We start from the raw sequence: 15,878 nt of genomic DNA, 5'->3' as shown, positions 1-15,878 counted from the left end.
TGTGCATCTGCAAAACAAAATTTCAAAATATTTTTGTTTAATCTTCCTTAAGCCACTTTCTGTTTTTGACTCATCGCCCCAGAAGACCTTCAGAAATCAAGTTTGACACCATTTTGTGGCTGACACTCACACTAATTAAATCATGGCTGACAAAAGGAGGATGGATGACCTCCTTAATCATCAGTTTAATTTTCTAGGGGTCAAAGGTCAAATATAGTGTCATGCCATATTGAATATTTAGATAGCTTTAGACCAGATGACCTCAGTAAGTCTGTATTAATGCACAACCCCTGCTGACATATTATTGGAGGAAATTTAAAGACTGATTTCCAATTTTTTGCTTCACGTTTCACACAAAAATATAATTGCAGGGGCATCGGTTGGTTTTCCCTTCGAGGACTTGTCAAAACAAAAACTCTATTGTTCTCTACCAAAGTGGAAACTCAAGTCAGATGACGAGATAGACTGAAAAATCATTTACATATAATTAAAGTATTCCTTTTGTGGCGATAGTGGTTGTTGTTTGTTTCTACCTGATTAAACCGCTGTATTTTTTTATCTAAAGACTTTACAACATCAGAGATTGAATGAAGAATTGTCCCTTCAAAGCTTTTTTTTATAATCTATGTATCTCTACTTGTACATTTATGGATTATTTTATGCATACTTTTGTCTTAATACCACTAATACTATTATATAATCAAGGAGATTGCCTATAGAGAAGATATTTTGTTATGAATTTGTTTTGTATGCTATATATCCTCTTTGTAAATAGATGTATAGAACCTGGATAATGATTCACAAGGTGTGGCTATGTGTCATGTGACATCCGATCATGTGACTGTCTTTTACCTATATAATGGGTTCTGATATTGGGACTGGTAAGACACTGATGAAGATGTAGTATCGAAACATTTATCTGCACTTTTTGCACATTTTGGTGAGCAGAGAATGGTGTGAAAATACTTTTTAGCCTTTTTGATTTCAAGTAGTGTGCAGATTCCTTGCCTTTTGTCATGCGCAGTCCCACTGAAGCGGCTGGTTATTGCTCAATGGAAATGTTTACAGTAGTTGTTGAGGGAGGAGAAAGCTTAAACTCAATCCATTTCCCCCCATCCAGATTATCCCAGCTGGTGTTGGGAATCAAACTGGTGACTTCCTGGTCACAAAGTGCCTCTTCTCTAACCTTCAGCCTCCCAGTCTTACACACTATAATTCCTTTGCGTTCACATTTGGTTCAATTACAGAGATATTTTTGAGCATGTGAGATTCACCCGGCTCACAGATGACACAATGTTGATGTGGGTCCAGCGGGGCGGTCAAGCACCTACCGGACACTGCTTTCTGTAATGTGACAGACAAACACACCTGTCTGAGGTCTCACGTTGGTCTGCTGCCCAGTGAGCCGTGATGTTTCAGTATTGATCTGAAACAGCTGTCAGGTGTTTACACATTTTTGTTCCCGGGAAAGCAGGACTGTCATTTGGGGAAGACGGCCAGGTCACCGCCAGACAGTGACCTTTGATGTTTATTGTTCGACTGAGGAAAAGCTGTCAGGCACACATCAAAGTGGTGGAGCCACAGAAACAATAAGCCAGTGACTGTTATGTTCCAAAAATGGCTAAAGGTAATAATTATAATCATTGTTTCTAAGGACTCTTTGGTTACCCGTAGCTCAAATGGAGTGGTTTCTCTGACTGTATCCAGTGTCTTGAGTTTCTGGTAGACCTCACAAGTTATTCAAAGTCACACTCTCTGAACCAAAGATAATAGAGGTTCAGCTGGACTGGGGAATCACACTGCCCATCTTTTAGCTCTATTGCAGCAGGGTGAGAGAGCTCAAAACAAAAGCCGTGCAGAAAACAGAAGCCCTGCACGTCTTCTGAAGAATAGATGCTTCATGAGTAATCCGATCCAGCCTGGTACACATGGTGCTTTAGGTGAGATTTCAACCCCCACCTCCACCTCCCATCCCTTCTTCAGGCTGCGGCTTGTGAGCGTCAGACAATCAAGGCCGCAACCGGCAAGTCATGCTTGTATTTTCGTCCTGGAAGTACAAATTTAGCCGACGTAAACAGACATGTTGTTCCACAGCCGGAGCTAAAATGGATCCTGTCAGGAAGACATGCCTGCAGGTCACATGACCGCAAAATGACACAGCACACGTCTGACCGCTGATGAGAGGTACCTGAGCCCGACTGACACACCGGCCCACTAATAGAGCCGCTGGTAATCTGTTTTTACCTCCTCAATAGCTGCAGACTTTCAAACGGCCGAGCTTCTCTCTGTAATCCATGAATAGATCACAATGGCCTACAGATGCCTATTGTCGTCACTTGGCTTAAAATATGTGCTTATAAACAAAGTTACATGCTCCCTCATGCAGGGAGACTAGGCAGAGTATTTGTCGCTTGTGGTACAAATAAAAATTTACAAAATCCAGCTAGGTGTTTGCCGTCCACATGTGTGAGAAGAATGAATCAGAATCTCTTCTTGTGTTTGTCTGCAGGTTGAATGTCATCAACAGCTTTACTCGGGAAGCAGCATGGGTTTGGAGCACAATGGGTAGATAACATGTTACATGAATGTGCATTCACAGTACTACTACTAAAATACAATGATCATATTTGGATAATGATTACATTATAACTATGTCATACAGGGTAAAAATAGACGATACTGGCACTCAATGCAATGCTGGTTGTCTTTTGTTTGAGAAAAGCTAAAGGTTGTATGCTACAGCTGAGGTTTTAATAAGATGTACAATCCTGCATTAGAACTAAACAATACACACTACTACAACTAATAATGATAATAATAACTTAAGTTAATTTAACTTAATAAGGAAGGAAAAGGAAGGAAAGCCAACTGTTGTTTGAGAGAGTTGTGCAATGACATAGCTGCAAATCCCTGAGAAACCAAATCCTTAATCCAAATAAAAAAGAGGATAGTCTTGCCTCTGCAAGTCAAAAGATGGGAGACAATTTTTGTTCTAAAACTAGTTGACATGCCACTTCATACAACATATGTTATATGACAGCTGCATGTGACTTTTAAATACATTTTGAAGCAGTAAATGTTTTCATGTGAACATTATCTAAGCATTGGAGCAGAATGGACTGTATTTTGAATTAGAACGGTGTAAGAAAGTTGCAAAAGCTTTAAAGCCCGTGGGTGTATACTTATGGTATAACTGATACTTAAAAAATATCCAAGTTTGGGGTCTAAGTTGGTATCACATTTCACAGTATGTTGTAAAAGGATTGGATATAATTAATGTTTATTAGATCACTGTGATTGCAATGGAAATATCACACATGAAGCAATAGCTGGCTCTGTTTCAGCGTGTGTCCTCATTTGGGTGGATACAACTGAAGTTTTTGGTGTTTGTGTGTGTGTGTGTGTGTGTGTGTGTGTGTGTGTGTATGAGTGTGTATTGGGGTAGATTGGGGCAACTGATTTGAGTGCATTTGCGTTGCCATACTTAAGCTTTCATGGCACATTACCCAGGGATAATATCAAGAAACTAGAATGATCAGCATGCAGTATAATACTATACTTGCACATTGTATGCATGCAGAGTTTCACTGTGAGAATATAAACAAAAGGAACCAAAAAGACCTTCTTATGTACCTCAGATCCACCTAAAATAAAAGACTTCATCTTGGTGGAAGACAGAATAAATCTAGAAACTGGTCTGGATCAAATTAAGCAGAGGAAACCAGCTGTCAGGCAACTGACCAATGCAACACAATTCCATCCTCATGAAAACAACAAAAAAACAGCTACCACACTCACAGAATACTAACTAATGTGTTGTTATTAATAAAGACCAGTCAAATTAAAAGCCAAGCCACTTCACTTGAGCATACTGTTAACATTGTTGTTTACATTCACTCTCGTTACTGCAATTGAGTAGCTTCTTTGTGTACTTGTACTTGAATATTTAAGTCAGTAATTTTACTTCAGTACATTTTATTGAAGTATTGTACTTTGCTCTATTTTAAATCACATCCATAACAGAGTACAGATATTGTGGCTCTGCATCAGCATCAGAAACTGAACCATCGTAAATTGACAAATTGTGGAGCTATTTTGACAAGTCAGTCAGCAAAGAAGTGAAGAGTACTTTGTTTTTACTTTGTGCACTTTATTTTGTAATTTCCAAAATTTCCCAATGAAGGAATCTAGTTTGATCTCTGTCCTCTCGTCCTTTTAGAAATGCATGGAAAGGGAAAGATCACAGCTAACAATGTTCTCTTTTCTAAGGCGTAACTCAGTGCATTTTAAATGAGCTACTTTTTTACTTTTACTTCAGTAGGTTTTTACACCAGTACTTTTACTTCTACTTAAGTAAAATATCAGCAAAGTAACAGTACTTCTACTTGAGTGGGACATACTAGTCCTGTTTCCAGCACTGAATGTGAGTCTTCAGAGGGCTGAGGAGCTACAAAACTGCAGACAATAGCCTTTTATATTCTACTGTACATCCAGCTACAATGTGAATTTGAAAGGAATATATGAGGCAGCGATCAGTGAGCCGGTGTTTGTTATTACTTTGTATGGATGCAAGCCAAAGAGCGCTCATCCACACACCTAGCAATTACAGCTATGATTCTGTTCTGTTGACATACATGGACAAATGCAAGTCATCCAAATGTGTGCTTTGTATTATCTTTGTCCATTGCAGTGCAGGGATTGCAACAGACATTTTCTTGGTAAATAGCTCCTCAGGGGGTAACTCCGATGTTTCTTGTTGCTGAGATAAAATGTTGGAGTTTAATTTCGATGGCAGTTTTGCACATGTGTAGTGCGGCATCACACGCATGTAGCAGCTCAGTTAATCTTTAACTTTTTGCAAACTCTTTGCTCTCTTCTATTTACTCCTTCTTCCTGCTTCTGCATTTTCTCAGAATCCATTCACATATAATATGAAAGTAAAAGTTACACCAGGACATGAATTTAATCAAACTATCACATTAGATTACAGGATTCAGCAAAGGTGGAGCTGAAAAACGACCATCTTGCTTCATGGCACTAAAGTGAATCAGCCAATCAAATCCCTCCTCAGATAGGCAGCACTTTAATTAGTGACACAGTTTCTGTGTAAATCTGACCTAATTTAACCACTTTGACTCAACCTCAGCAACAGAAGCATCACACTGCCTGAAAGGGACTGTAAACTGCTGTAACTGAGACAGGTGGCTGCAGTAAACATCTATATTCTGTTTCAATCAGTAAAGAAAACCACTAAGAGAGTAAGGGAGCAAGAGTAAGTAACCAGTAGGAGAGTACAGAAACACACAAACCAGTCTTTCAACAATAATCCCTTCAGCAAATTAGGGAAACACAGTTAGGAGCATAGCAGGAACACCATAACCTATATACATATGTAATGAGACAGGATCTCTCTGGACAACAACACATCTCTTATCAGTTATTGATTGGCGTTTAGTTGCTTCTCATCATTCCTGTAATAAAAAAAAACCACACACACACACACACACACACAGTAGCACACCTTATTTGTTGGACCGTTCTGTTATGTTTGAATTCTTATTCAACCAGGCCAGGTGACTAACATCCATATTTACAGCAGCAGAGTGTGTGTGTGTGTGTTGGAGGAGGGGAGGGGAGGGGGGGGGGGGGGGGGGGGGGGGGGCATGAAAGGCCAAACCCAAACAAAAAGATCACCGATGAAGAGCTTATAATATTGTCACCAGCTACACCTGCCCTTTGTGCAGCAGTGCAGGCCTTTGGCAGCACAGAGAGGGTTTTTGTTTACGACCCAATGTAAATAATGAGCGGTCACGTGGGTGTGACGTCGCAGCACGCCTAGAGTATATCCGAGGCGGGACGTAAACAGAGAGCAGCAGTGCAGACGGGAGCGAACCTGCAGCAGGAGCGGCACAGGATACATTTTTATCGCTTTGTGTTTCTTCTAACCGGCCGTTAAGGCTAAAAAACATTTCTTTCCAACTTCAGCTACAGTGATAGCTAAGTTTGGAAGGGAGAATAGGGGAGATAAGCCGTGCGTGTTGCCGATAGATGCAGTGTTAGCGCGCGTCGACCGCCTTTACAAAAGAAGGGGAGATTAAAAAAAAATAATAATATTGACCTGGTTATTTTTTCTGGACGTCTTTACAATGGATACCGCTGGACCTAAGATAACATGCTGTGGTAGGTTATTGTTTATTGCATGCGCATTTTTTTGAAGTGGTTTGCACGCAAACACATTCTGCACAAAACAGATGGAGACATATAGCCGTTAACGGCTATAACAGGCTAATTTTGTTTCCTTTTTTTTTTAACACTTTGAATTTTTGTCTTTACAGAGTCTGTCCGAGACTTCTTCACATCAGCAAAATTCCTTATTTACATGGGGCATGCTCTGTCAACATGGGTAAGTGAAATATAATGACAATTAACATAATACTATTGGCTCTACACTGTTTAATTGACCGACCATCACACATTGGTACATTTGTAAATGCTTATATCTAGCATTTCCATGTCAAACTAGGAGTGAAATAACATTAATGTGTTATAACACCCGACATGTTTTTCCCTCGCTAATAACTAGCATCACTCTCTATAGTTTCCACAAACAGCTCCCATGGCTAAGGCGTTATCCTAAACAGAAAAGAGAGTCTATCAGCCTTTAACAGTCCTTGAAAGCAGATAGGGTCCATATTATTAATGCGGCACCCAAAACACATCCACCCTACCCAAATCACCCACAGTGGCTGTTCTGACTCCGGCCCCAGCCTTGACCTAAATATGTGTGTTTTCACTTCCCAGGGTGACCGCATGTGGAACTTCGCCGTGGCCGTGTTCCTGGTGGAGCTGTACGGGAACAGCCTGCTGCTCACGGCCGTGTACGGGCTGGTGGTGGCCGGGTCCGTGCTGCTGCTGGGGGCCATCATCGGGGACTGGGTGGACAGAAACCCTAGACTCAAAGGTAGGCTTCCTGTGTCTCTTGTCGTAAACACCCATTCACTGATGTAAGGGAGAGTCCGAGAGGAGGGGTCACACGCTTTGCCAAAGGTGGCACCTAGGTTCTACGAAATGATTAGATAACGCAAAATAATCAAAGCCAACTGTAGTGCTTCTTGAGGGGTAGAGGTGACTTGAGTTCCTGGTAAAGTGACCCACACTTTTACAGACAGAGATATTGAATGTGGAAACTCAAAGCTGTTTTACAAAATGTCTATGCAGCGCTTTCTGGACTCGTACATAACACTACCAGTCAAAAGTTTGGACACACCTAAATGAATGTACTATGTTTTTCATTATCTTAAAGCCATTTTGATCTAAAGGCTTATGCTTAAATGCTTGAAATTTGTTTCTTAGACAAATATAAATAGTGAGGTTGATGCCCATGTGTGAATTTCTTTCCAAAGCCTTTGCCTTTCCATCAAGGCAAAGGGCGGCTGCTTTAAAGAATCTAAAATATAAGATAGTTTTGATTTGTTTAACACTTTTTTATGGTCACTGCATAATTCCACTTGTGTTATTTCATAGTTTTGATGTCTTAACTGTTATTCTAAAATGTGGAAAATAGTAAAAATAAAGAAAAATGCGTGTGACTTTTGACTGGTAGTGTTGTGTCATATCCAGTCTGTACAGTATGTATGTAGAGTGACCACTTGCTGTTTTATTCTCCAACCATTACAGTTAAATGCACCTCTTGTGGAATGTTTATCCGGAGGAATTTGGCAAGGACACTATTAGATTAGATTAGGGAGCATGAAATATGTCCAACCATCTCGTGGAAGAGCTCTAATGAACTAGCTTCTCGGGACAGAAATCTATTGTTTTTGATCAAATTTCTGCCCCTAATGCTCGTCCTCCCGCTTTCCCCCAGTGGCCCAGACTTCGCTGATTGTCCAGAACTGTTGCGTCATCGTGTGTGGGATCCTCCTGATGGTTGTTTTCCAGTTCAAAGACCAGCTCGCCAGCCTTTACAATGGATGGATTCTGGTAAGATCCCCTCTCTCTCTCCCTCTCTCTCTCTGTCTCTCTCACACACACACACTCGCCGCTGCTGCATCTGTAATCTCATGGGAATTTGCAGTGAAAGCGTTTACCTATTTTCTTCAAGTGCAACACTCTGACCCCAGATTGAAACAACCGTTTTCCATTGCTGATATGGACTCCCACGTGAAGCCGCTTTATGGCCACTGGAGCAGCTTTTACAGATCAGAGAGAGGAGTGTTGCTTACGTCCCAGAAGACCTCTGACTGTTACATTAACTTACATTAACACAAACGCACACTTTATTGTCAAAAGCTGTATTATCGTGCCTGTTAAGAAGACAGGCAGCGGCAGTAAAAGGCTTGTTTACACTTGTTGAGGTATGTGGCTTTAGAAGAACTCCCTCACCACAACGATTCGGACCTGATTCTGTTTCCAAACAAGAGCCTGTCAGATTGCGTTTCGCCAAAAGCTGATTGAAAATGAGATGCCGGGTTGCAGACAGGTTTCTATCTGTCATGGAAGGCTGTCAGGGTTATCTGAAACGCACAAAAGCCTTTCTGTTGGGGAAAAACGTCTCGCAGCGCTGCAGTCCTCTCGCTTGCGGGACGCCCTCGGTTTGCAGAGAAAGGGGGACTTCTGCCATGTGAGGGAGAGCGGAGAGGGAGAGAGAGCGATGGCTGGTATTTGAGTGTTTGTGGAGGTGGGGGTGAAACACGAGATTGAGTGTCTTGTTCGCGGCTGTGTAGTCAGCAGGTTCTTCTGGGCCTGTCACATGAGAGAGAGGGAGAGAGAGAGAGAGAGAGAGAGAGAGAGAGAGAGAGAGAGAGAGAGAGAGAGAGAAAGAGAGAGAGAGAGAGAGAGAGAGATGTGGACAGAGCAGCTGCCCTAGAGTGAACATACAGACCAGCAAACAAAGTAGCGGGCCAGTTTTGTTTGACAGTCAGCGCTGGCCCGCGGCTGACGAGCATTGTCGTGTTCGCCGTTTCTAGACAAAATATGCTCAGCTTTTTTTTTTTTTTTTTTTTTTTTTCTCTGTGGTCCAGTACTTCTTTACCACTGCTGTAGTTGAAGTCACATGGTGCGTATTAGATTAGCTTCCATGCTGAACCACAAAAACCGTTCTTTCTTTTGAGAAGTTATTTTTCCACAGAGAATGTTGATTTGGTTTTTTTTCATAGAATGTCATTGATTTTTTTTTCTTTTTACATAGAATGACATTGATTTATTTGGAGGTTATTGTAGTGCTGGATCATTGTAATTGGTTAATATATATTTTGCATAACGTCGCTGTCAGGTGACGACCTTGTTTCTCCAGAATGTAAACTTATCAGGAACTGAGAAAAACAGCGTTATTTTTAGCTTGTTGACAATGCATTTTTGTTATTCTATAGGGTTTGAATGGGAAACAGACAAACAGTTGGAGAATTTTCTCAACCCACAGAGAAGCATGTGATCTTTTAATTCAAAATTTAAACATGAAAATCACCAAAATTGGAGATGCAAGGTTTTCACCTGACGGGGACGATATCTTATGTGTAATGTATGAATGTATATCACAGCATGTGTTTATATATTCATGTTTATTGATACAAAATTGAGACAATTTCAATTTAACAATAACATTTGAATGTAAAAATCCCACTAGTAGCTTTAGATTTAGATTAAGTCTTCATTTGTAGATTTAACAAATCATCAAACTGAGGATGAAAATGATTTTGTTTTGCAGACGACCTGCTACATTCTGGTGATCACCATCGCCAACATCGCCAACTTGGCCAGTACGGCTACATCCATCACCATCCAGAGGGACTGGGTGGTGGTTGTGGCTGGACAGGACAGCAGCAAGTTGGCAGGTCAGTGACTCAACAGCAGCTACCAGCTCCTAATCGATTTAGGCCTCACATGACCGGTTATCAGCTCTGTTCAGTGGGGCAAACTTTGAACCCTCGTGAACGCTGAATCACTCTCGTTTTGGCGTTTTTTTTTTTTATGGCCTCACAAGTTCATCCTGGTTGATAAAGTCCGCTGAGCAGATTTTCTCACACAGCGGAAAAAAAAACAATAATTCCCAGCAGTTATCTCTTATAAATGTTCACAAGCAAATAAGGTTAGTCAATAACTGGCTGTGTGGAGTCTATGAACTCGATGACCTTTATCAATCTGCTGTGATATTAGCATAATTCATGGAACTAATAAAACCTGCTGACATAAGAATTACTGTAAAAACTATCAAAATAAGAGGATTATAGTGTTATATTGGTTTTGTGCTTTAAGGTGCATTTATCTTTTTGTTTTGTTCTTTTTTCATGGCATGAGGTTGATAAATGTAAATTGACATCTATCAGCGTTAAACTTAATACACTGTACTATACCTTCTGTCAAACAGACATGAACGCCACAGTGAGGATCATAGACCAGCTGACCAACATCCTGGCTCCCATGCTGGTGGGACAGATTATGTCCTTTGGCTCCCACTACATTGGCTGCGGCTTCATCTCGGGCTGGAACCTGTGCTCCATGTGTCTGGAGTACGCTCTGCTGTGGAAGGTCTACCAGAAGACTCCGGCGCTGGCGGTTAAAGCGGGTCAGAAGGAGCAGGACCAGGAGCTCAAACAGCTCAGCACCCAGAAAGGTAGCAGGCCAGTTCATGCTTATCCTACCTAGGTCCTTCCTAAAAACTCTCTCCAAATAGCTAAGAACTGTGATGTTTGATTTTAGACTATTCAAGAGTTCAGAGCAAAAACAAAAATCCTGGTAGAAATTTCTTACGGTCAAACTTTACAAATTGAGTGTTTGGTTCATGGAGCTTGCCGCTCTGCCCTGTGCGACGGTCCTGACAGAATCCTAACCTCGTTTTTCCTCTTTCTGCCCTTTTTGCAGAGTTGGAGAACGGCCAGAGTCCTGAGGAGTCGTCCCAGCCGCTGATGAATGAAACCTCGGTGGTGGTCAAGCCCGACTCTCCCAAGCAGAGCGGCTGCTGCTACCAGGTGGCCGAACCTGTGCGCACCTTCAAGACCGGGTGGGTGGCCTACTACAACCAGAACATCTTCTTCGCCGGCATGTCCCTGGCCTTCCTCTACATGACGGTGCTGGGCTTCGACTGCATCACCACGGGCTACGCCTACATGCAGGGCCTCAACGGCTCGGTGCTCAGCCTGCTGATGGGCGCCTCGGCCGTGTCGGGCATCTGCGGCACCGTCGCCTTCACCTGGGTTCGCAAGAAGTGCGGCCTGATTCGCACGGGCTTCATCTCGGGCGTGGCCCAGCTGTCCTGCCTCATGCTGTGCGTGGTGTCCGTCTTCGCCCCCGGAAGCCCCTTCGACCTCAGCGTCTCGCCCTTCCAGGACCTCTACACCCACCTGATCGGAAACCAGAGCCCGCTGCCCGAGGGCGACCACAGCCTGACCAGCGTGCTGACGAGCGACAGCCTGTCTGTGAACGCCACCGCTGCACCTGCCCAGGAGCTGCCGCCCCTGCAGTCCTACATGTCCGTCAGTCTGCTGTTTGCTGGAGTCATTGCTGCTAGAGTTGGTGAGTAGCAGTTATAGAGACGGCTTGATTTACGCTATAGAAAAATGGCTCTCAGTATGTAGCATTGGGATAAACTAGGTTCAAATTCCTTCCTTCAACCTTCTTTTGGAAGGTTGTAAAAGGCTATTTTTTCAAATTATGACTTCCTAAAGTTGACTCAGGCGAGTAAAAGCAGGTCCACATGATGAACTTTTACACTCATCTCCGGCATTAAGCGGAAGGCCTCTCCGGATCTGCCACGCATATCTGAGCAATATTGGCAACCTTTGATGCCAATAATATTGCCTGATAATTACAGCCACAGCCAAGATTGTCTTCTACAGTCATTTTAATGTGGCTGTAAAAATATGTTACGAATCACTGTTGATCTCTCTCTCCCTCTCTCTCTTTCCCCTCAAGGCCTGTGGTCCTTCGACCTGACAGTGACCCAGCTCATCCAAGAGAATGTGATCGAGTCGGAGCGGGGGGTGATCAACGGCGTCCAGAACTCCATGAACTACCTCTTAGACCTGCTGCACTTCATCATGGTGATTCTGGCTCCCAACCCCGAAGCCTTTGGCCTGCTGGTCATCATCTCCGTCTCCTTCGTGGCCATGGGTCACATCATGTACTTCCGGTTTGCTTTCAAGAGCCTGGGCAGCCGCCTCTTCCTCTGCTGCTCGCCGGAGCAGAAGGCCGAGGCGGTGGACAGCCCCTCACTTCCTACCACCGTCTAACCCCATTAAAGAGACTGTAGTCCCCGGGTACATATTTCTAAAGCCTCTCCGCTCCCCTGCTCCTATTTATCCAACTAACATGCTTGCTTGTAGCTGCCAGGATGCTGATGCTAATAGAAGTTCTCAGAATGGAAACCTAGCATGTGCTACGCGTAGCCGTTGATATAGCATTAACCATTAGCAGAGGGAGGTGAGTAGTACGCCTGCAGTCACAGAAAACTAATCCCTCGTAAAACCCTGCCTTAACCAGTTTGGATAAGGCAGGGTTTCGTTTTCAGCCTGGGAGCCAGATGAGATGTTTAGCCTCTCACCCTCGGGTCCAGGCTCTTTAAAACAGAAGTACTGTCATGCGAGGATCCATCGGCTATAGGCCTGCGACAGTGTTTTGGGTCCTGGCCCACGATGAAAGAAATCAGGGGATAAGGCACTGTAATATAAATATCCCTCTCCTCCTAACAGCCTTGATCTAGCTGTAAAGGTTTATCACAAGGTGCTTCAGCTAACAAAAGGGCAAAATGAGGGAGAAATCTTGCAGGGACAGCTGCTTTTGGCTCCTCAAGCGCGCTCTGCGGCTCGAGTGACGGGGCAAAACCGCCCCGGATCCCGACAGGCAGAACGCTCCTCATTGTTTTGACATTTAACTTGTTTGTTTCTCAGCGACTTCATTGGTGCTGTTGCCATTTCTGCTAGCTGTTTCTCTAATAGCCTGTCCTTAGTTTCGTCAGATTAGACAAATGAGCAAGTGACCTCTTCCTCCTCCAGGGGGAAAGACACTCTTGCTTATTTAGCCAAACACAAAACTGGGATCAAGTCTCTTTAATACATGGTTATAAGGGTTATGCAAATTATTTATTCAGGAAACGCAAACGGTGGTTTTTATAAGAAATGTATCATCAGTATTGTCTTTCGCGCTAGCGGTTGTGCCATAGCAAACAAATGAAAAATCCTATGCACCCTCGTCAATAACTCTAAATTACCAAAGTGGAAGTTCTTATACGGCATAAAAGGAAGTGAGGGAAAATCTGTCTGAAGCATTCCAAATATATATTTTTTACGTCAGGTGACAGTAGTGGTGTAGGTTCACTAATGCTTTTCATACTCCCCGAGTACACCTAAATATTTCTAACCCACTTTGAGATTGTACTTAAATTTCGTTTGACCGGTAGTTTACATTGTGACAGTGTCGTTTTGTCGCCATTTGATTTTTATGTTCGAGTTCTCCAAGGTGATTTTCAATCATGATTGTTGTTACACAGGCACTTTAAGATTGATATTGACATCTGTCAATAAACCTAATAGATGATCAGGAATTTCATCAATATTTTTGCACAAGGCTGAAATCCTGACCGTACCCCCCCACCCCCCAATGCACAATCGTGTTCCCCCAGTTTCAGGCTCTCTTCCAGTCTGGTCAGTTGCGGGGGGATTGTGGTTCAAACAGGCACATATCACAACGCTCAGCAACAACTGTACCAGCTCTTCTCCTGTGAATAACTTTGAAAACGTCCCAAGTTTACCTCAGACAGCCCATTTCCTCGAGCGACCAGCCAGGGAGCCCAGTCAGCAACCTTCACCCCATCTCAGTTTGCTGCTTCTGACTGCCAACAAACCATGGACCTTAAACAGAATTAGGGTTTTTGTTCTTAATGCTGTAACTTGAACAGAGGTGGAAAGTACTGAAACATTTTACACAAGTGGAAGTGCTGCCACTTAAGTTAAATTTTACCCCTTTGGAGTTAAAGTACTTCATCTAGAAAATTAAGTAAAAGAGTATCTCACTAAAACTAAAAGATACTGTTTTTGCATGTACTATGCTCTTCCCAAAATGAACATCTTAAACATTGGCTTAGTCCTTGCAAATAATCTGATGGGACATTATCAACCCAAATTTGGGGATATGGGATGTAAAAGTCCAGAATACATTTTTATATGTCTAGAAAAACGTACCCAATTAAAAGTAGGCATAAATTAAAAAAACAGATGTAAAAGTACAACCATTTGGAAAAGTAGTATTATTTTTAAAATCTACTCAAGCAGAGTAACTATTAACTATCCACCTTTCCACCTCTGACCTTAAAGTACCACTTCAATGGTTTCTGAAGCCTTATTCCAAACTAGCCTTGACAGCTGTTACACGCACACACAGGATTGGCTACAACAGAACGGTTATTATTCGCACACCCCACCCACGAAAACCACAGCCAGTCTAAGCCAAAGTTTTGCCGACTAGGAGCAAAAATATTTGGGTTGGAAACACAAGTAGCCGCACCAGATGTAGAGAACAGTAGGCCGTTTTTCAGCCGAGGGTTACCGTTAAACCTCTTGGAGGACGGTGTCGAGTCTGAGCCGTCTGCAGGTGTGCTGACTCACCAGCAGTCTGGACATCTGAACAAAAACCACACATCTCTCATTAGTTGGATTGCTGATTCAGGAATATCACACATGGCCATATACTATATATTTTTAATGTAAATAACATAAGCTGTCAATCAAGATAAACAACTAAAAATGCTATTGTAAAATGTAAAAAAAAAAAAACCATTTTGTGTATGCTGTTGTCACATTATGCTGTTGTTGTCTGGAAATGTTGACTTTTTTTTTTACATCTGTTTTTATATACCTAGTGTTAACAGTTTGTGTCAAATTGAGGTTTTCTGAAAGATTTGTAAAATTTTCTCTGCCTCCTGTGTACAAATCCTCTTTCAAAAGGCTTTTCACTTGAGAACAAAACGCCTATGTATCATACTGCTTAAATTGGAGAATATATATATATATATCGCCAGTGTTATTGTATAATTTACTAGTCCAATAGACAAAAGCATTAAATCATTGAGTAATCAAAGCTTGTAGCGTTGGAAGAGTCAAATTCATTTGTATGTAACAATCGCACTCCATTGCATATGAGGACATGGATACAGCTTGTATTGCATGAGGTCTCGTAAATAAAGAAAACCTTATCAATCGTCTGTCTCAGTATTCATTTTTTTTAACGCAGTGTAATAGAATAAGGGCTTCCAACAGGTGAGGAGCTCTCTGAGCAGCCTAATCTGAGGGTTTCTTAGCCTCGGGCCTGGCTGCTGCTGTGTGAGGTCGCATACCACAGCGGGGTCAGCTGGTAATTTCCCCCCAGAATCCCTTTTTCTCAAGCGGCCAGTGTTAAACAGACTGACTTTAAGCTGAGCTGGATGATCTGGACTTGCATGCTTGGTGAAAAGACAAAGAGTGACCTGGTTTTGCACGGCAGGACTGACAGAAGACTTTTCAGCAGCCGAGCGGCGAGCCTTGGCTCGGTCTCGTGGTTTTTACGTCACCGCTGCCTGACTCCCCCACACTCATGATTATTATTACTCTTTGTGCTGATGCGTTTTACTACTTACTCTGTTTATACAATGCATTTTATTTGTTAATACAGCTGACACAATACGGTAATTTATTGGAAGCTTTAGTGCATGAAGAATTATCACTTTCAGAGGTTTACATAATGCCAAATACAAACGCACTGCCAAACAACAAGACTACTAATGAATACAATAGCTGTATCTTCTTTAAATCACAGCATTGTGGGTGGCTGTTGCTTGCCAAATGGTCCGATCGCTGCATCAGAACTCACAGAAATATGACACCTCATGTTTTCACAGCCGCCTCCTTTCC

At 42.5% G+C, this 15,878-nt stretch overlaps 1 protein-coding gene across 1 annotated transcript; it reads left to right on the top strand.

Moving 5' to 3' along the window:
- The first annotated feature begins 5,948 nt into the window (after positions 1–5,948).
- Positions 5,949–15,177, top strand: slc40a1 (solute carrier family 40 member 1). The gene is made up of 8 exons (XM_071921660.2): positions 5,949–6,180; positions 6,336–6,403; positions 6,802–6,961; positions 7,868–7,983; positions 9,707–9,833; positions 10,367–10,612; positions 10,861–11,511; positions 11,911–15,177. The coding sequence occupies exons 1-8, from the start codon at positions 6,147–6,149 to the stop codon at positions 12,225–12,227; spliced, it is 1,719 nt and encodes a 572-aa protein (XP_071777761.1). The 5' UTR covers positions 5,949–6,146; the 3' UTR covers positions 12,228–15,177.
- The last annotated feature ends 701 nt before the right edge of the window (positions 15,178–15,878 follow it).

Source organism: Centroberyx gerrardi, chromosome 10, assembly GCF_048128805.1.
Source record: "Centroberyx gerrardi isolate f3 chromosome 10, fCenGer3.hap1.cur.20231027, whole genome shotgun sequence".
Lineage (NCBI taxonomy): Eukaryota > Metazoa > Chordata > Actinopteri > Beryciformes > Berycidae > Centroberyx > Centroberyx gerrardi.
The sequence above is the reverse complement of the archived record's forward strand: the minus strand, read 5'-3'. Positions and strand labels throughout refer to the sequence as shown.